This window comes from Dryobates pubescens, chromosome 3 (assembly GCF_014839835.1).
Source record: "Dryobates pubescens isolate bDryPub1 chromosome 3, bDryPub1.pri, whole genome shotgun sequence".
Lineage (NCBI taxonomy): Eukaryota > Metazoa > Chordata > Aves > Piciformes > Picidae > Dryobates > Dryobates pubescens.
Window position 1 is genome coordinate 17,121,006 of NC_071614.1, and position 21,130 is coordinate 17,142,135.

General features: G+C 53.1%; 2 protein-coding genes across 3 annotated transcripts in view; one reads left to right on the top strand and one right to left on the bottom strand.

Moving 5' to 3' along the window:
• The first annotated feature begins 6,238 nt into the window (after positions 1–6,238).
• On the top strand, positions 6,239–14,776 carry NKX2-4 (NK2 homeobox 4). 2 transcript variants are annotated; one of them, XM_054180214.1, is made up of 3 exons: positions 6,239–6,267; positions 13,607–13,995; positions 14,103–14,776. In XM_054180214.1, the coding sequence occupies exons 2-3, from the start codon at positions 13,617–13,619 to the stop codon at positions 14,774–14,776; spliced, it is 1,053 nt and encodes a 350-aa protein (XP_054036189.1). In that variant the 5' UTR covers positions 6,239–6,267; positions 13,607–13,616. The 2 variants fall into 2 exon arrangements, with proteins under 2 accessions (XP_054036189.1, XP_054036188.1); XM_054180213.1 differs by lacking the exon at positions 6,239–6,267 and having other exon boundaries at positions 13,617–13,995; positions 14,103–14,584; positions 14,651–14,776.
• Positions 14,777–18,469: 3,693 nt separating this feature from the next.
• Positions 18,470–21,130, bottom strand: part of XRN2 (5'-3' exoribonuclease 2) — a 66,666-nt gene continuing 64,005 nt past the window's right edge. The window contains exon 30 of the mRNA XM_009905217.2: positions 18,470–18,565. Coding sequence (XP_009903519.1) covers positions 18,503–18,565 — 63 coding nt within the window. The 3' untranslated portion in view covers positions 18,470–18,502. The remainder of the gene's footprint in view (positions 18,566–21,130) is intronic.

The window sequence follows — 21,130 nt, forward strand, 5'->3', positions numbered from 1 at the left end:
CTACAGCCTTCCAAACCTCAAAGGTCATTTCCCTGTGCCACAGCTTGGGATTCATAGAATGCTTTGGGTTGAAAGGAACATTAAAGAGCATCCAGTTCCAACCCCCTGCCATGGGTATGGACACCTTCCACTAGCCCAGGTTGCTCAAGGTCTCATCCAACCTGGCCTTGAACACCTCCAGGGAGGGAGAATCCATGACCTCCCTGGTCAACCTGTTCCAACTCACTGGAAAGAATTTCTTCCTAATCTCCAGTCTAAATCTGCCCTCCTCAAGCTTCATTCCATTCCCTCTCATCCTATCACTACAAGCCCTTGTCCAAAGTCCCTTCCCAGCTTTCTCATAGGCCCCTTTCAGATACTGGAAGGCTCTATAAGGTCTCCTTGGATCCTTCTTTTCTCTAAGCTGAGCAGTCCCAACTGTCTCAGCATGTCCCCATAGGGGAGGTTCCCTAGCCCTCTGATCATCTTCATGGCCTCCTCTGGACCTGCTCCTGCTGGACCATACCCCTCTTATGCTTGGGGCACCAGAAGTGGACACAGTATTGCACATGGGATCTCACAAGAGCAGGGGGACAGAATCCCTCCCTGTGCTGCTGCTCTCCCTGCTTTGGATGCAGCCCAGCACACAGCTGCCTTCTGGGCTGCCAGAGACCATTGCTGGTTCAAGCTGAGTTTTTCATCCACTGACACCCCCAAGTCCTCCTTAAGACTGCTCTTGAGCCACTCCTTGCCCAGCCTGTAATTGTGCTTGGGATTGCCCTTCCCAGGTGCAGGACCTTGCACTTGGCCTTGCTGAACATGATGCTGCTGGCTTGGGTCCACCTCTCAAGCCTGTCCAAGTCCCTCTGGATGACATCCCTTCTCTTCAGCGTGTCAGATGGACCTAGGCAGCCAGGATCCAAGGGTAGCTACAGCAATAGGGATTTCCATGGAGAGAATCTGGGAGTTGTACTCTTAATAACACTTGCCCGTTTGGAAGCAGAACTCATCTCCCTCAGGTTAACATCATCCACAAAACCAGTTTAACCAACTCCTCCTGACTCAGTCTCGACCAGCCTGTTACTTCCAGCTCCAGCTCTGCACCATTCAGCTCACCTCCACATCAGGCTGTCCCACCAATTTCCACAAGGACTCACAGCCACAAGATGCTAAACTATGATGACATTTGATGTATAAGTCAGATTAAAAGAGTGTCTACAGAGCCTTTGTCTGCCCTGCACAAGAGCAGGGCAGAGAAGTGTTGGAACCAAGCTACTTATCCCAGCTGAGCCAGGCAGGGTGGCACAGCAGAGAAAGGTGTCATGATCAGTACTCAAACTAGAGCTGGCTTCACCCCAGTGGGATTCATAAAGTTCTTTCAACATCTGAAGATGCTGACAGGCACCCAATAAGACCAAGCTGGGACCTGGCTGCAGAGCACACAGATGTTCTGGGTGCTTCAGAATGGTCCAGCAGCACAAGATGCAGCCTGAAGTCTCCAATGCCCCCTGCAAAAACTACCTCCCAGTTAGAAGCACAATTCATTGAGTTTCTCCAGCGTTTTCATGAGGTCTGAAAGCCCTCCACTCAGACCACACAAGCTGTCAAATACTCTGGAACCCCCCAGGCCAGCACAGGGTAGCGTGTCAACACAGAAGGGCAGAGAAATGAGGTGACCAGGGCACAGAGGCTCCCTCTCCCAGCCAAATACCAACTAGCATCCCACCACCAGCCACCCTCTCCTATGCCAGCCCAGCTCCACTCAGTCCACAAGACAACATTCAGCCCCTATTCTCAGGCCAGGTAATTAGGTGCCTCTTGATTGCTGCTAGGCAGTAATGTAGAATCATAGACTGGTAGGGAGTGGAAGGGACCTCTGAAGATCCTTGAGGCCAACCTCTCTGCCAAAGCAGGATCACCTAGGGCAGGTCACACAGGAATGCATCCAGGTGGGGTTTGAAAGTCTCCAGAGAAGGAGACTCCACAGCCTCTCTGGGCAGCCTACTCCAGGGCTCCAGCACCCTCACAGTAAAGAAGATTTTCCTCATGTTGAGATGGAACTTCCTGTGCTCCAGTTTGTATCCATTGTCCCTTGTCCTACCACAGAACACCACTGAAAAGAGCCTGGCCCCTTCTTGACACCTACCCTGCAGATATTTATAACCAGATGAGCAGAGGGCTGGAGCACCTCTCCTGTGAGGACAGACTGAAGGAGTTGGGGCTGTTCAGTCTGGAGAAGAAAAGGCTCTGAGGTGACCTAATTGTGGCCTTCCAGAAACTGAAAGGGGGCTACAAGAAGGCTGGGGAGGGACTTCTCAGGATCTCAGGTAGTGATAGGACTAGGGGGAATGGAATGAAGCTGGAGGTGGGGAGATTCAGGCTGGAGGTGAGGAGGAAGTTCTTCCCCATGAGAGTGGTGAAGCCCTGGAATGGGTTGTCCAGGGAGGTGGTTGGGGCCCCGTCCCTGGAGGTGTTTAAGCCCAGGCTGGATGAGGCTCTGGCCAGCCTGATCTAGTGTGAGGTGTCCCTGCCCATGGCAGGGGGGTTGGAACTAGATGATCCTTGTGGTCCCTTCCAACCCTGACTGATACTATGATCAATAAGATCTCCTCTCAGTCTTCTTTCCAGGCTAAACAGCCCCAGGGCTTGCAGCCTTTCCTCATCAGAGAGATGTTCCAGGCCCTTCATCATCCTCACAGCCTCTATTGAGCACTCTCCAGTATATCCCTGTCCCTCTTGAACTGGGGAGCCCAGAACTGGACGTAATACTGCAGATGTGGACTCAGCAGGGCAGAGTAAAGGGGAAGGAGAAGAGTCATCTCACTCACATTGGCTTCCCTCAGGGTAATTTAATTAAAAGAAAAAAAAAAACCAACCAAAACCACACAGATATGATTGGTTTGGAGCCCTTTTTTTTTTTCCTCTCATTAGAAAACTCTGATGGCTTCATTACCCTCCTCTCACTTCTCATTTGTTCTTTTACGCTGCATATTCCAGTCCTCCCACAGCAGGGAGCATCCCCAGCAGTAATTCCCCAGTGCTGGTCACCCTGAGGACCCGCACACTGAAGTCACAGGCAGCCAAGCCAGAGAAGATGAATTTGAATCATAGAATCAAACAGGTTGGAAAAGACCTCAGAGATCATCAAGTCCAACCTAGCACCCAACACCTCCTGACATGGCTCCAAGAGCCACATCCAATCCTTTTTTGAACACCTCCAGGGATGGGGACTCCACCACCTCCCTAGGCAGCACATCCCAATGGCAAATTCCTCTTTCTGGGAAGAACTTTCTCCTCACATTGAGGTTAAACTTCCCCTGGCACAGCTTGAGACTGGGTCCTCTCATTCTGGTTGCCTGGGAGAAGAGACCAACCCCCATCTCCCAGGTAGTTGTAGAGAGCAGTAAGGTCTCCCCTCAGCCTCCTCTTCTCCAGACTAAACTACCTCAGCTCCCTCAGCCTCTCCTCACAGGGCTGTGCTTCAGACCTCTCCTCAGCCTCATTGCCCTTCTCTGGACACATTCAAGTGTCTCAGTGTCCTCAATGACTGTGATGAGAGGACCCCAAATGCAAACCCAAGTGCCCTTTGCAAAGTCCTGGCTCTGGATGATCCAGCAACCAACCTGGCTACCATATCACAGCTACCCCAGGATTATCCCAGCGATGAAGCTCTGCTGTGCCTGGTCTCTACTCCATGCAAACCCCACCATGTCCACCCCTCCAGGGTAAACACACACTCAGGAGGGTGGAGGAAGGAGGAAAATATTTTTACCTGTTGCTTTTGACAGTGATGACCTCATCTCCCCAGCCTTAGATCCACAATGCCCTGCAGAAAGGGCCAAGTCCTGCTCTCTGAGGTAGGACAGGCAGAAGCTGCTCCTCAGGTCCCCTTCATTCATCGTTGGAGGCTATTGGCAGAGGGATAAATACCATTAGAGCCCAGCTTCACAGCTGAGTGCCATTTCACACCAGCACCCACACAGCTGATGAGCCAAGCCCCACTCACCAGGGATTCATAGAATGCTTTGGGTTGGAAGTGACCTAAAGGAGCATCTAGTTCCAACCCCACTGCCATTATGGTACCACAGGTTGGAAGGGACCTCCAGAGATCATCAGGTCCATCCCCCCTGCCAAAAGCAGGATCACCCAGGGTAGTCTGTACAGGAATGCATCCAGGTGGTGTTTGAAAGTCTCCAGAGAAAGAAACTCCACAACCTCTCTGGGCAGCCTGCTCCAGGGCTCCATCACCCTCACTGTAATGAAGTTTCTCCTCATGCTGAGGTGAAATCTTCTATGTTCAAGCTTGTACAGCTTGTTCTTTGGCTTATTATTGCCCACCACCAAGAAGAGGTTAGCCCCCTCCACTTGAGACCCCACCATTCACTAGCCCAGGTTGCTCAAAGCCTCATCCAGCCTGGCCTTGAACACCTCCAGGGAGGGAGAATCCATGACCTCCCTGGGCAACCTGTCCCAGTGTCTTCTCACCCTCACTGGAAAGAATTTCTTCCTAATCTCCAGTCTAAATCTGTCCTCCTCAGGTTTCAATCCATTCCCTCTCATTTTATCACTACAAGATGAGCTTCCCTCACTCTCCATATCACTTGAAAATGATCCATTCCCCCATGCCAGGTCTCACCAGACACTGCAGGGCTTGCACAGAAAGTCCTTCTCCAACAGAGCTGTTTTCTCCTGGTTGCCACCATGCTCTGGTTCAGCCTCTCAGAGCCAGGGCTCCAAGTAACTATGGTTACTTCTCCTTGTACCAGAAATATTATTCTGACTTCAAAGGTAACTGGGAGGATCCTTCAGGATGGCTCTTCATGATTTCCTCTTGCTGCACCAAAATCTAACCCTAAGAGTCACCTTCACCACGTGCTGACTTAAGGATGCCAACAAAAGAAGCCAGATGGCATCAAATGGAGGAGGTTTCTTCATCTCTCTTTCCCTTTCCAAAGGAGACCCACATGTTGGCAAACTGTGTCTGAAGACCAACTTCTCATCTTGCCATCCAGGCTGGACACAAACCACCTTTGGCTCTTCAATCCTCCCTTTTGTAACTGATTACTTTGTGCAGTTGCAATAATAAACTCTTTGCAACAGGGACTGGTGCACAGAACCCAGTACCTGAGAGCCCTTCTGAGCTCCAGAAGAGTTTGTCCTCCTCAAGAGAAAGCATCATGTGGTTGTGAAAGCCTTGGGCAAGCAAGGTCCCAGTATGTACAGCAAACATCAATATAAACTGTGGGTAGGAGTTGGGCAAACCAGCAGTGATGGCAGACTGAAGAGAGAGCTCAGCTCAGCTCTGGGCACAGGATTCAGAGATTCATAAAATGCTTTGGGTTGGAAGGGACCTTGAAGGCCATCTAGTTCCAATCCCCCTGCCATGGGCAGGGACACCTTCCACTAGTCCTGATTGCTCAAGGCTTCATCCAGCCTGGTCTTGAGCACCTCCAGGGAGGGAGCATCCAGGGAGAAGAGGATAGATATGAGGAGAAAAAAAACCACACCGTAGTGTTGAACTAGCAAAATACTTAAGTAAGGGAGCTTGTGACAAACACTGAACAGAGGGAAGGAGCCACATGGATTGCAGTGGCCTCCACAGCCTCAGAAAGATCTCTCTGGGGTGACAAAGCAGCAGTGGAAAAATCATAGATCATAGAATCAACCAGGTTGGAAGAGACCTCCAAGATGATCCAGTCCAACCTATCACCCAGCCCTATCCACTCAATCAGACCATGACTAAGTGCCTCATCCAGGCTTTTCTTGAAGATCTCCAGGGAGGGTAACTCCACCACCTCCCTGGGCAGCACATTCCAATGGCAAATCACTCTCTCTGGGAAGAACTTCTTCCCAATATCCAGCCTGAACCTCCCCTGGCACAGCTTCAGACTGTGTCCTCTTGTTCTGGTGCTGGTTGCCTGGGAGAAGAGACCAACCCCCACCTGACTACAACCTCACTTCAGGTTGGAGGGAGGTCTCCCCTGAGCCTCCTCCAGGTTAAACAACCCCAGCTCCCTCAGCCCATCATTACAATTCAGCCTGAAGTGCTGGGAAGCATGAAGATGTTGGATGATCCCTCTGTCAGTGTTAAGCAGAACATCTTATTGCTCTCTTACAACTGCCTGGAGGGAGGTTGTAGCCAGGCGGGGATTGGTCTCTTCTCCCAGGCAACCAACACCAGAACAAGAGGACACAGTCTCAAGCTGTGCCAGGGGAAGTTTAGCCTCGAGGTGAGGAGAAAGTTCTTGAGAGGAAGAGTAATTGCCCATTGGAATGTGCTGCCCAGGGAGGTGGTGGAGTCACCATCCCTGGAGGTGTTCAAAAAGGGATTGGATGTGGCTCTTGGAGCCATGGTTTAGCAGTCAAGGAGGTGTTGGGTGGCAGGTTGGACTTGATGATCTCTGAGGTCTTTTCCAACCTTATTGATTCTATGATCTGGACAGACAGACATGCCCTGTGTGAGAGGACTCCTCTTGCAAAGCCAGATGCAGTTATGGAGGGGGGGGAGGGGAACAACCCCACAATAAAATTAAAGAGCAACAGAAAATAACCTGAGCAGGGACTCAGGAGCCCAGATTTTACTCACAGAGAAAGCACTGAGCCCCACACAGTGCAGCAAGGAGAGAAGCCAGCCTCGTTATTCAGCCCTGCTAATTAAAAGGGAAGGGAAAACAATATGGGATGAAAAAAAGAAGGCATCAACAAAGAGGGAAGGGGAAGTTGGCCAGGAGGCTGCAGCACAGCACAAAGAAGCCCACAGCAGCGCTGGCCCTGGGCTAGCCAGCAGCAGAGCAGGGTTCAGTGAACCTCACAGAAAGGGCTGGGATGCCAAATAAATATTTACATTCTGCTGCTGGAGGGAAAGCTGGATGGGATGCCACTGTCACACAGCACTGCAATATTTCCTGCTGCCTCAATAATTGTGGGAGAAAGAAAAACACTTTAAAAGCAGCTCTGAGATGTTGAATCATAGAATTGTCTGGGTTTCCAACCTCTAAGGTCATCCAGTCCAACCATCAACCCAGCACCACCATGGCCATTAAACCATGTCCCTCAGTGCCACGTCCAGACGTGTCTTGAATGCCTCCAGGGACGGTGACTCCACCACCTCCCTGGGCAGCCAGTTCCAAAGCCTGACCACTCTTACAGGAAAGAAATGTTTCCTAATATCCAACCTAAACCTCCCCTGGCACAATTTCAGGCCATTTCCTCTCATTCTATAACCTGATACTAGCAAGAAGAGACTGACCCCCACCTCACTACAACCTTCTGTCAGGTAGTTGTGAATTTCACATAACTGGGAGGACCTGAGATGCTCAGAGGAGCCAGGCCTGCTCATATCACCACACACCACCATGTTTCTCTTGCCAGAAACCCTCCCTAGCCATATCTGAGCCCACAAGACATTTACCTGGGATCTTTGCAGCTCCAAACAATCCCTTCCACAAGCAAGGGGAAAGCTACCTTGTCCTCCCATGGCCAGCCAAGCTCTGCTCCAGGCATAGCAGAAATAGGACAAAGCCCACAGCAGCTTTTCAAGGAGCATCTCACTTGCCTTAATAAACCTTGCAGGAGTCAATCAAGGCTCCAAATAACAGCCCACATCTGCTTGATCCCTGCCAGCTCAATGGCCCTCTGTGGCAGGGTATGAAAAGTGGGCAAGAAATGAAAGAACCAGGAGCTGACAGCAGAGTTGGTGCCTGTTAATGTGCAAAACACATCAGGGGGTAAAACCCTGTCCCTATTTCAACAACAGCAAAAGATGTTTTGTGGAGGCAACTGCTGACATCACCTAACCCAGGCCCAAGGGAGTCCCTGAGCACACAATTGGTGCTGGGTGAAATCAATGTGACCCTCATGAACAGGGTTAAGGATTGATCTCAGGTGATAGCTGCACCCATTGCCAAGCTCAGGGTGTTTCTAGAGGGGTGCTGTGCTGCTCAGCATCTCCTCCAGTTGCCTGGAAGAAAGTCTGAAAGGAATTTCCAGGAGACAGTTTTTCATACCAGAAAAAAATGTTTCCCCATGACAAGAGTCAGACCTTGGAATCATCTCCCAAGGGACTCAGTGGATTTCTCCTACATTGCTCAGTTTAAAGACTCAGATTGAGAGGGTGCTGAGGCCAGCTTATTTCAGCTGCACCATCACCTAGAAAGGTTGGACCAAATGATCCTTGGGGCCTCTTCCAACCTGGCATTCTGTGATTCTATGACTTTAGAATCATAGAATCAGTCAGGTTGGAAAAAAACTCAGGGATCATCAAGTAAAACCTTAATGCATTCAAACATAGCATCCATGTGCCTGGCACCAAGGGCAGAGAAAGGATGAACCCTTGAGGGCACAGCCAGCACTCAGCCAGGTGATGGGACATAACCCAAACAGTCAGTGAGGGTAGGACAGACACGGTCAAACACATCCCCATGCACCTCCAGGGAGAGGCAAGTGATGGGATGGATGGTCAGAGGCTTGGGAGAAGATTCTAGCCCAACATGCAGCACCTGTAGGGCATCACAGGCACGCTGCCCATGGCGCTGCTAGGTAGATGATCGGACTCAATGATCTTAGAAGTCTTTTCCAACCAAAACAATTCCATGATTCTCTGAGACAGGCTCCTTAGGAAAACAAAAAATGACCCACCTAGCAAGCAGAACTTTCAGGGAAGGATATCAGAAGTCGATGTGTTTTAGTGGTTTTCTTTTTGCCTCTCCCCCCCAAAAGTAGCATAAGGAAAACCTACAGCCACGAGGAAAAGAGATTCGAGGGGGTAGCTGATGGGAATTGTCATTGTGTAGGATGAAGGCAACCAAGGGTGGACAGATGTCAGGTGCAGGGAGCAAACACCCCTTAATAAGTCTGCCACTGACTTTATTTAGTGTAATAGCCCCCACCAAAAACAAACATACAAACAACCACAAAAAATACCAAACCCTGTGACAACATCTCTCAGGCATCCCTGCCAGCAAGCACCAACCCCCTGAGCAAACACCTCGGCCATTAATTTCTGCCCACAATTACTTCTGGAGTGTTTGATTTCCCCTGGAAAGAGAGACATGCATCCTCCCAGGCACGGGCAGCGAAGCCAACATCTGCAGCAGCAGCAGCAGCAGCAGAGACCTCTTTATGCCACGTCAATCTCTTTCTTTCCCCCTGAACAGGCCATTTAGCAACACTGAAAACTGCTAAATCTCGGGGTTTATGCGGGAACGATTGGAGAGTGCCCCGGAAACCCCAGGTTCCTTTTTGCAATCTAACGCTGTCTTTAGAAAGCAATTCTTCAAGCCTCCATTTCCAAGCCCCCTTTTAATCTCTTGCAAATTATTGGTGAGAGCCGAATCCGAGGCAAACTGCCATCAACTGCGATCACAACGCCGGGGCTGGGCAACGAGCGGCCATCGCTGATTGTTGAGAAGAAACTATTGCTTTTAGGCAAGCTGCCACGGACAGAAATTAGCATTTATACTGGATTATTGAAAAAGAGAGGAAAAAAAAATAATAATAAAAAAAGAGAGAGAATCAGCCTCTATCTGTGTGTCAATTGTGCCTCACCAAGGTCAATATCTTCACCGTAATAGGCACGGCAAGAACAACCTGTGTGTGGCAATGAGCTGCACGGCCAAAATGTGTCATTATTAGCTGAAAGGCAAACTGAGCTCTGAAATCACATCTGCACACACACACACACACCCCCCACATACACACAGCTCTCAATGCAGGTGACCTCTGGTGAGAGGAGAGTGGTGAAAGAAGCCAGGGAAATAAGAGGAAAAAGAAAAGCAAATTAAATGAACAATGAGAAGCTGATAGTTTGACTTCTCCAGAGGTTCTTTCCCCATCGCTGTTGTCTCTGCAAGAAAAAATCTGCTTTTGAAAGGGCTTTGATCGAAGTCTACAGCTTGATCCTCCCAAGCTGTGGAAGGACATGGCGTGGTTTTGCCTGGCACTTGCAGGTAATGACTGATTAAGTCAGGAAAAAAACCACACGGCTCTAAACGAGGATGATTTTAAGGTGAATTTTGGTTTGGTTAGGTTTGGGGGAGGTTGGTTGCTTGGGGTTTTTTTCCCCCCATATCAGCAGGATTTTCTTTACCACCATTCCAGCATGTTTTAAATGAGATGAAAGATCTTCTCCTCATCAGCTCACTGAAGTTGAACTGGAACAAAAAGCAGCACGTTTGGGTTTTTTGCTGGAGCAAAGCGGGGGGGGGTGGGTGGGTAGGGGAATCACCTTGATGCCTCCCATCAACGAGGAGCAAAGATTCCCTCCTGGCCCTGCCAAAAGGCTCCGTTGCAGGGACGCGGCAACATCCGGTTTAAGAGAAGCATTCGTTACAATATCGTGCTTTTTATACCAAAAAAACCCCCAAACCAAACCAATGGTGCCGCTGATGTGGGGAGAATTCTGGGGTGTTTCGGTGCAAAAATGAACGCCTGGAATTCTGCTGGCTGCGTCTCCTTCGTAGAATTGTTAGGGTAGGAAGGGACCTCAAGGATCAGCCAGTTCCAACCCTCCTGCCATGGGCAGGGACACCCCACACTACAGCAGGTTGCTCAGAGCCGCCCCTCCTCCCCCGGCCAGGGCTGCGCAATTTTGGCTTGTAAGGGGCTGCAGGGAGAAGCAGCCTCCGTCCCCCGGGGTCTCCGGAGGTGCAGGAACAGTGTCGGTCCCTGCTGCACCCCGGGGACCCACCACAGCCGTAGAGAACTCATGCCCAGCCCTGTCACTGCTAAGTCACCCTGCAGCGCTCCTTACGCCTGCTCCTCGAGCAGGAGTTGAGTCCTGGCTATGGTGTTCTGCGTTATTTTCCTGCCAGCTCGCCCTACCCGGGCAAACCCCTTGCTTGTGCACAAGGTCCCAGTCTGTGAGCAGAGGCTGGAACCATGCCCGTTGCTCGAGTCTTTACGGACCACTTGGTTTGTGACAGACTCCCAAAGCCCAGGTCACTCCTGACTGGCTCACACCTTGCCACTCGCGCTCATCCCTTCGCCTTTTTTCTCCCTGGTTTGTCACCACAGCATCTCCGAGACCTCAGAGAGGTCCCAAACCTCCTCCCTGTCCTGGCAGATTGCGGGGAACCATCCCGAGGCCACCGGGAGCAGCCTCTCCCCTACCCAGAGAGGAGCAGGACCGCCCCTCACCACCTCTCCCAGATGATCTCCATCTATCCAGGTGCCTCCTGGGGGCCTCCCCGCACAATGCCGGGGCTGCTGCGGGGTCCTTGTTTTGCCAAGCTCCATGGTAACCCCAGGGGTGCTCTCTCGAAGAGTGCCCCTCCAGCCTCCCACCTGGCTGGGGAAGTTCAAGCCCCTATTGCCCATCACCTGGGGTGATGTTCTGACAACGAAAGGGCACCTATAAATCTCTGGAGGATGAAGTTTTCAGCAGCTCCTTCCTGGATTGTGACTCTCAGAAAGGGACAGAAAATTCTCTTCGGGAAAATAAGTATAAGATAAAATAAAACAAACGAACAACAACAACATAGTTTAAAACAAAACAAAGCAAACAAAAAGCCAAGCAAGGGTAACTGTCAGCTTTCTGAGGAAGATTCTAGTGAAGAACTGAGCTCAGGGGCTGCTCAGCAGTGCTGGTAACTGGAAATGCCCAGGCTGGTGGGCATGGAATTCCTGGACCCTTGCTGCAGGATTCTGTACCTCAGGAGTGAAAGGGCAGAGGTTTGTGTCCCCCACCCAGGGTGACGTGACGGGCAGGAGGGTCTCACTGGTCTCACCTCCAGCCACAGGGGTGAAGCATGGTAAGAAGTGTAGCAGCAGGCCCTCGGTAATGCTCCCAAGGGCAGGCAGCGATGGAGTGGGTTAAAAATGGAGGTTTTGAAGAAGGAAGGGAGAAAAAGGGCACAGGAAAGAAACAATGCAAGCGCCAGGAACTCTGCCTGACCTTCAGAATGAATTCTGCATCTGAATAAGGCCGTGCAAGTAAAATCGGTGGGGAGTGGAAGTTTGGAGGAGATGAACATCGAAAGCAGAGGCACATGTAGAAGTCTGAGCATGTTTCACTGCTGCCCTGCACCGGGGGTCTTCAGATTTTAATGGGGACAGGCTGAACTGTCCTCTCGCTGATTTGTTACCTTTTATATGTCTTTGATAATCATCCCTGTACCGGATGTGTTTTACCCAGTGGTCATAACCGTAAGGGGTCAGGGAAAGGACGGGGTTTGGGAAAGGGTCCGGTCCGGAGGTGCGAGACACCCCCTGCGCTCCAAAATGGGGCTCAGACCCTCCCGGCGTAGGGCATGAGGGAGGCAGTCGGTGCCTCCTGGGGGAGGGGTGCACACCCGAGGGGTGCGGTGCTGAGACTACTCATCGCTCCCACCGAGTTTGCTCTATTGGTAGGGAAAATGCAGGTCTGCTGCTGTCCCGTCCCCAGCCGAACCCCCGCGAAGGCTGCGCGCCGATGGGTGCAGCAGTCCTTGGGGGTGGGCTGGCACCCTAGGGCACCCGCGGCTCGCACCTTGTCGCCGCGGCTACGCACATATAGCGACGTACAGGCGGAGTGCCTGCCTCCGCGCCAAGGCGCGCCAAGCTCGGGGTCGTCACACCCCTGCCGCCCCATCGAATTGCCCGGGTTCAGAGACAGCAAGGGAAGGCCAGCAGCGTCCCCCGGACCGCCAGACCCCCTCTTCACACGGTCCCTCGGTGCCCCAGGGAGACAGGGGGAATGTTTGGTGGCTGTGCCTCATTAAAGGGCTGTCCGCCGCCTCTGGCTCGGCGGTGGACGACCAGAAGTTGGCCCCGATCGCTACTCCCGCGACGGGCACGGAGCCCCGCCGCAGCCACTACCCGGGGAGGGGGAAAAGCATCCCTCGTCCGACCCGGCCCTCAGCTGGGGGCACGGGCAGCCCCGAGGGACATTTTCGTTGTCTGAAAACCAACGGACAAAGGAACAACGACCCCCTAAAAACACGAAAACCAAACCGCAAACGAAGCATGTTCCTTGAAAGGACACCCGGCACATTGTTGGTGCCCACCAGCCCCTGAGCCCCGGCTTGAGCGGCTCCGGGAGCGGCTCCTAGAGCGACGGCCCCACGAAGTGGCGGTGCCAGGGCTCCGTCTAGCCCCGACGGACCGGAGCTTGCCCTCTGCCGTGCCCCGGCCCAGGGCCGCACACCCCCGCTGAGCAGGCCGGACGAGGGATTGAGGGATTTACCCGTCTCTTGCCGTCGGGCCCGAGCTGTCGGGAGTGCGCTCCGCGCCGCAGTCATCGCGCTGCCCCGGGAGAGGTTTATCTGGGGAGGAGGGGAGCGGGCAAGTACTTACGGGCGAGGGCAGCGGGGCTCATGGCCGCTCGGAGCCGCTCCGGACCTGCCCCGGGGCGGCCGGGCTTAAGAGGCGTCCGGCGGGCGCAGGACAATGGCCGGGGAGGAGGGGGCCGGCGAGGGCGGCGGGAGGCGGGGAGGGGACGGGGCCGCCCGCCGCCGCTCTCCCCCGCCGGTGCTGCTCGCTCCGCCCCCCCGTGTCTGGCGTAAACCCGGCGCCGGGCTAAAAGAAACGGCGAGATACCGGCGGCCGGGGCTGGTGGCCGCCGTGCCGCGCCTCGCCCGCGGACGGCTCGCCGGTGCCGGCGGCATCGCCCGGCCCCGGCCCCGGCCCCCCCATCCCGGCCCGTCCCTCCCCGCCGCGCCATGTCGCTGAGCCCCAAGCACACGACGCCCTTCTCGGTGACCGACATCCTGAGCCCGATGGAGGAGAGCTACAAAAAGTTCGGTGGCATGGACGGGGCGGGCGGGCTGGGCGCGCCCCTCGGGCCCTACCGCCAGCCGCCGGTGCCCCCGGCCGCAGCCGCAGCCGTCCCGCAGCACGTCGTGGCCGGTCCCACCGGGGCAACAGCTTACCATATGCCCCACGGCGTCTCCCAGTTCTCGCACGGTGCCGTCGGGGGGTACTGCAACGGCGGATTGGGCAACATGGGTGAGCTGCCCGCCTACCCCGAGGGGATGCGCAGCGGAGCGGCGGCGGGAGGCGGCTGGTACGGGGCCGGCGGCGACCCTCGCTATTCCAGCAGTAAGTGTGGGCCAGGACCAGCGGGTGAGAGGTGGGACGGGGAAGGGTGGGGAAAGCACTGTGCCCGACGGGGCGGCAGCCGGCACTGAGCCGCTTGTTCCATTCAGTCTCCAGGTTCATGGGCCCGTCGGCGGGGATGAACGTGGCCGGGATGGGCGGCCTGAGCGGCATCGCCGAGGGTGCCAAGGCTATCGTGCCGCTTCACACGGCCCCGCGGAGGAAGAGGAGGGTGCTCTTCTCCCAGGCTCAGGTCTACGAGCTGGAGCGGCGCTTCAAGCAGCAGAAATACCTGTCGGCGCCGGAGCGGGAGCATCTGGCCAGCCTGATCCACCTCACCCCCACCCAGGTGAAGATCTGGTTCCAGAACCATCGCTACAAGATGAAACGCCAGGCCAAGGACAAGGCGGCCGCCCAGCAGCTGCACCCCGACGGCAGCGGTGGCCTCTGCCAGCAGCACTCTCCGCGCCGTGTAGCCGTACCCGTGCTAGTGAAGGACGGCAAACCCTGCCCGCCGCCGGGCACAGGCACCCCGGCCCCGGGGCAGCCCGCCCCGCCGCCCCCAGCCCCCTCTTCGGCCGGGTCGCTGCCCGCCGCCGCCGGCCCCGCCGCTGCCCACCCGCATCCCGGCTCGCTGGGGCAAGCGGCCGACCTGGAGGAGCTCTCGCCCAGCCCGCCGGCGCTGCACGGCCAGGTGCCCGCCCTGGCCCCAATGGACTCGACCGGCGTCGACTACAACGGTGGCATGGTCAGCCCCAACCTGCTCTACGGCAGGACATGGTAATAAACCATTTGTCTGTCCGTGTCCCCCCCCCATCCCTGCCCCGGCGTCACCCTCGCCCGCCGGGACTGGTCCCGACGCCTGACCGGCCCGGCGAGGTGCCTGCGGGGAGCCCCGACGGCGGCCCGTGGGTCTCCGTCTCGTCCGCGCCCCACCCCTACTTCTCTTCCGGCCCTCTGGCCTCTCTCTTCGTGGTGTTTGGATTTGGTTATTTTATTTGTTTTTTAACTTTCCGGGCTTTTTTGAAACTTGGACCCAAAGGCAGAGCCGCGGCATGGGAGCGTGGCCGCGCGTGGGCGTGGGGCTGCGCCGCTACTTTCGTGCGTGTGTGTGTGCATGGGCGTGCATGTGCGTGTGCATGTGTGCGTGTATGCACACGCGTGTCCGGGGTTCCGTGTCCCGTCCACCTTCCTGCCAGTGTGCGGAGGCTCGCCTGGGAAAGCCGCCCCGATGGGGCGGCCGGCCGGACCGGCGGGGTGTGGAAAGAGCCAGGAGGATCCAGTGGGGGACCCGGGGGCGGGGGGCGGCCCGGGGCGGCCTCAACTCTCCTGCGGGCAGCCGAACCCGGAGGCAGCCGGGATCCCGTATACCTTACACTCCCATTGATCGCGAACAATAAATCTTCTGAAGTGCAACTTATCTCAGCAGAATTAATTTTATAAGGGTGCCCCTGAAGTGCAATTTCATTATTATTTGATTGAAGGTAAATTGAATTGTAACTCAAGGTTGAGGAGGCGGCGAGCGGGGCCAGCGGCCGCTGCCTTTTGGAGGACGGGGAGCGGCCGGAGCAAGAAAATAAACCAAAATAAACCAAATCCAAGGCTGGCAGCAGCGGAGGGAGTTTCGGCAGAGGAGCTCTCGGACGCCGATACGCAGATTTAAGGGGGAAAACTGTTTTTATCGTTATCATTAAAATATCGCTTAGTTAAATGAATGTACGGACACGCTGCGCGCCCCGCGCCCCCGCCGCGAACGCCGGCGTTTGGCTGAACATCCGAAGAGCCGCGGAGATGATGGAGATTCCCGGGATTCCCGGGGCTGGACAGCAGTTCTCTGACGGGAGATGGGGGGGGATCGGGCCCCTCGCAAGAGGAGGGAGGAACGGCGGCGGGAAGCGGTGGGACGGATCAGGGCGGCGGGGTCTGTCGCCTCGCCCGTTAAATCCCGGAGGAAATCCCCGAGGAAACGCTTCTCGGAAGTTTTCGGCTTTTTTTTTGTTGTTGTTGTTTGTTTCCATTTTAATTTTTTTTTTTTTTTTTTTTTTTTTTTGTACAATAAAAGGAAACGTTGTTCTCACGAGTCAGCCGCTTTGCTTCCTTCTCACTCTTACCTATGGATGCGGTCTGACAACACCAAACCCCTCATTTTTCCACCTCCTCCCCCAGGATTTCATTCCATTGCCTCCCCGCTTCTGTCACCCTAGGGGTGGGGATCTGCTGAACCCCAACCCCTCTGGGTTGCTCGGCCTCGAGGTCTGGACTGTGTCGTGCAGGAACGATTCTGGGGTGGAAAATAATGGACTTCAGGCTCTTTGAGCCCAGAGAACAACCCGGGGGCTGCGAAGGGAAGGGAGGGACACCGACCGTTAGCCCCCTGGGGTGATGTGTAGGGATCCCTGTGGCTCTCCCCCCTTCACTTCCACAGGGATGGCAGGATGGGGATGACTCTGTGGAAGGGTTGAAACCCGGTGGGATGAGTAAGCACCACTCCCGCCCTCACAACCCTGCCAGACCACCAGGATCGGCTCCATCCTGGAAAACTCACATAAAGCGATGGAGCAGCTTCATGACTGCCACGGGTACACTGCTCCCAAAGGCCACGCTCAGACATCCCAGTGGCTCTAGCTGCTAGGGTGCACCGGGATGTAGCCCGAGCAGGGAGATGCAGACGGCCAAAGCAGAAGTGATGTTCCACAATCAGACTCAGCTTCCCATCCCTTTGTGATGGAGCAGAGGACCCAAAGCTCCTGGCCAAGCACAGTGCTCCAAGCACTTGCTTTGAGGATCTGGGACCCAGGGCTGAGGACAGGCTCTGTTTGGGAGCACCAGCCAGCTTCAACTCACGACCCACAGCCTGAGCAAGAGGGATTCTATGGCAACAAGCATGTTGCAGTCCCTCAGAATGTTTATCCAGCCCCATTTTTGTAGCCCCAAACACAGGGAGTAGGGACAAAAGCCCACCAGCACCCCAGGTTCATCCTCAGGAGCGTGAGGATGAGCCAGACAGTTTCTTCCTCCAGTCCCACACTCAATTCTGGCATTTGCATGAAAAATCCACATTTTGCCCTGCTCAGGAAAAGCAAAATTAGTTGCTTTTTCAAGACCCAAATTTTTCCCCAGCCGAGGGAGAAGGCTGTTGGCAAGGGCTGATGGCAGTTCCCAGCTTCAGGGAGGATGGCAACCCTTAGCATTACAATGAAGGATTCTGCTCCACCCTCAATCACTTGAAAATAATGAACCCAGTTTCACGATTTCTTTCTCCCAAGGTTACCTCAGTCTGGTCCCCCTTGTTGCTGGCAATTAACATCTGGGCCTTGGAAGGAAGGGGTTGAAAACCCACTCTGCCTTGCAACCTCCCTCCTCAAGCCTCAGAGTTCACCCATGTATAAAATATAGATGTGCTTAAGGGAAAAGTCCAAGTGTGGCACAAGGAAAAGAGGTTTTACAGGAAAGGTGGTCGAGTAGCATTAGCACTGCTCATCCACCTGGGTGGTTTTGTCTCCTTTTTTGTCTTATTTCTTCTTTTTTTTGACTAAACAAAGATTTTAAATATTTTGGTAGGGATTGGGGAGGGGGAGGATGAATTGCCAAGAAATGAATAGAAATGTGGGTGCAGAGAGGTGGAAGATGTTTTGGAAGGAGGGAGGGGTGGAATGAAAGCACTTGCTCCTGGGTCAGAATTTCAAAAGCCACTTTTTATAAAGCAAATAAAAATATTTAGTGATTTGGTACACTGGCACAGGGAAGGGAAAGAAAATAAATCCCTAGAAAGAGGGCTAAAAAGGAAGGGAAACTCTGTACTCCACAGCCGCTTTAAATTAGATATCAAAACAGACAAAACACACCTCCCCTGCTTATCTTACAGTGACAAGGAACCCAGTCAAAAACCAGGCACCAGTTAGAAAAGTTGAAATGCTTTGCTTCAGAGTCCAAAATAATCTCCTCTCTCTGTGAGGAATCCGAGGGAGCATCCGAGCGGGAACACCGACGGCCGTGTCCTTAACGCGCCGAGCTCCGCGGGCTCTCCGCTGGGCTGGCCCCGAGAGGTGATAAAATCCCCTTTCGAGGTGTTCTTGCAAACTCCTGGCTGTTTCTGGGCTCTCTTCTGGGTGAAGGAAATGATGCTTGGAGCTCAGCACAGCTTGTACACATAATGAAGACAGAGCAGCACTGCTGCCTCCTCCCCAACTGCCTCGCAGGCACAGCAGCGAGTCGGAGCCGACTCGGATTTTGCGGTACGCTCTTCACCAAGCCACGTAACCTCCCCCCTCCCGCCCCCATAAAGAATAATCAGTAAGAAATGTGCACATGTAAAACAGGTATCAGAGTTTTAAAAACTACAGGGATTATTTTTTTAAGGATTTCATCAGTTGTTTTCTTTTTCTTCTCCCCCAAACAATAAAAGAACAAAAAATAAACCGCTCGGGTATTTTTTATACTTAAAAAAAACCAAACCCAAAACCCAACTTCCCCCCCCCAAAAAAAAACCCTCCTCAAAACCCAAGAGGAGCTAATTCCAGCTGTATCTTCCTGAGGGAGGTTGCAGAGGGTAGGGCCTCCCAGGGCCGTATGCCTGCAAAGAAACAAAAGCCAGGGTTTATTTTTTGGATTACCATCACAGTAAACAAGTTGAGGGAGCTGCGGGCACCGCACGGAAACGGAACAATGCGCCCTGCGTGCAGGAAGGGACCACGGGCAGGGGCTGACCCTCTCCGGGCGGTGTTTGCAGCCCCCCTCTCGAAACACACGCTGTAACCTCCTGCTGAAGGAGAGCAGTTCCATCCCCAGCTCCCAGCTGTATCAGGGGAGAGGAGCAACACCTCCAAATCAGGACTAAATCCACCGAAAGACAGCGCTGAGGGGGGATAAGCTAAGGTCCAAGCTGCAACGCCTCTGCGCGTTCCCTGCTTCCAGCGCTGCGGGAAGCTGAGAGGCACAAAATGTTAAAGCCAAGTATCTATGTATGTACACAGCCACACCTGAAGAGCAGATTTGAGAAGAGAATTGTTAATTCCCCCAGAAACACAGACTTGGCAGCACATAAACACACACACTTCAGCCAGAGTAACGAGGGGAAAAGATGGTTTTGCGGACCGGAATATTGCTGCGAGACGTACGATGCCTGCATGCTTGTAGTAGGATTAATCATCTCCATTATTTTCTATTTCTTTTTGAGGGGGAAAAAAAAAAATTAATTTCCCTCCACTTAGCAGCTTTTTGCTTCAGTTTGAAGCTAAAGGCAGGCAGACACACTCACAGATTGCTGTTTGAGGGATTAAAAACAAAATCAAATCGTTCCGTAGCAAAGTATTGGTTACAGAAGCATGCACCTTGCAGCACTCATTTTAAATCCCAGGTAAAAGATGCCCAGATCTCCTCCTGGCCACGACTCCCTGGTAGATATAGTCTTGTGTTTAAGTTCAGATGAGGCACACATCAAGTACACAGTGAGGGGGGAGAAAAAAGCAATCTGCCAGGGAAAATTTCACAGAGTCCCCATGAAACATCTAAAATGAATTCAAGAAGGGCTATACTGCAGCCACTGGGCAGTTAATTAAATGGGATGCACTAACAACAGCTCCAGGGCTTTGTCTGCTGCTTGCTTGGAGGATTTTATTTGGGTGGGTAGGGGAAGAGTGGCTTCCTTTTATTTCTTTCAGGGAGAAATCCATCTTTGCCCTGTCCTAAGGGGTCTGAAAGTGAGTAAACCTTTGATGGGGAGGCTTTGCTCCAGCCCGCTCGCGTCAGGCTGAACCTAAAAAGTGCTTCTGAGTTTTTGGTATCAGGTTTGATTGCTATCAATTAAAAAGAAAAGGAAACAAATTGACTGTATCCCTTGGGGAAAAAAAACAACCCCACACCAATCCTGTGACAAAAGTGGCAGCAATCCCTGCACGGCGAGAGCTGCACGAGGCATCGATCTGGACGTTGGGTTGCACGTTACAACAGGCTGAAAGAGGGGAAAAAAAATGTCCTAAGGGGATGAAGTTTATTCTTCAGCTCTCTGGACCAAACACCCACTGCCAGAGAGCAGCCCATATCCATGGCAGTTGCATTAATTTTGTCAGCACTCTGTGGCAGCGTGTTTATTAACCTCTTCAGACCATGTTCTGTACGCTGTAAAAAAAGAATTCAGAGGTGAAAGGGACCAAAGATAATTATTTATGCTGCTATGTGTCACCACTTCCACTTGAATCCCTTTTCAAGGCTTTAAAGCTTTGAAATTTACAGGCAGCAACGCGAAATTCAATTATTGGTTTGGCGTCCTAAACCCTGCAAGGTAGCTTCGAATTTTACTCCAGTGCTGTCAGCCCCCAGGAAATAATGGCATTGGAAAGTTCATTTAAAAACAAACAGAAGAAAGAAAACAACAAAACAAAACCAAACAAAACCAAACCAACACAATTAGAAGAGAGATAAAAAAGCAGTTAGAAAGCAAAAGAAGCGCAAAGGACAATTTTTAAGGAAGGAAATCTGCTTGAGCTGAAAGATTTGTCCTTAACAACCATCAGGTATGTGAACACACATGAAACCACCACCCACTTTTGGTTCCACGATCCAGCAGGCATGTCCTATGCCAGTGAGAGACGAATTAAAGACTCTGCTGTTACCACAGCTCCTCTTTAACCATCCAGGTGGCAAAGAGCCAGAGAGCTGCGAGGGCAGCGGCTTCCTGTCCCTGCCAGGCTTGGAGATGTGTGTGATGCTCTGAGACCCCTCCAGTTACAAGATGGTTTTCCAAAGGTGAACTAACAGGGAATGTCTGTCTTGAGCCCACACTTTTCACCCTCAGGATCCCAGCTGTAGCTATCTCACACGAAGATTTAAGGTCAGGAACAGACTAGTTAAAGCATAGCAAAGAGATTCACAGAACGGTCTGGGTTAGAAAGGACCTTGAAATCATCTGGTTCCAACCCCCTCCTGCCATGGGCAGGGACACCTGCACCACCTATGACACAGCAGCAGGACAAGACTTCTTTCAAGCATCTGTTTACCAGCCTCATCAAATAACAGCCAGCATCAAAATCCTCCACTGATTTTTCTGCAGTACAGCAGCCCCTGTTAACAGATCAGTGCCATTATGCATTTACCCCTTTGTCTCCAGTGCTTTGGGCAGACCTGGGCAAGACAAAATGGA

Coding starts and splice junctions, on each gene's coding strand:
- NKX2-4 (XM_054180214.1), top strand. CDS start 13,617: ATGTCGCTGAGCCCCAAGCACACGACGCCCTTCTCGGTGACCGACATC. Junction 13,996..14,102: donor CGACCCTCGCTATTCCAGCA/GTAAGTGTGGGC, acceptor TGTTCCATTCAG/TCTCCAGGTTCATGGGCCCG.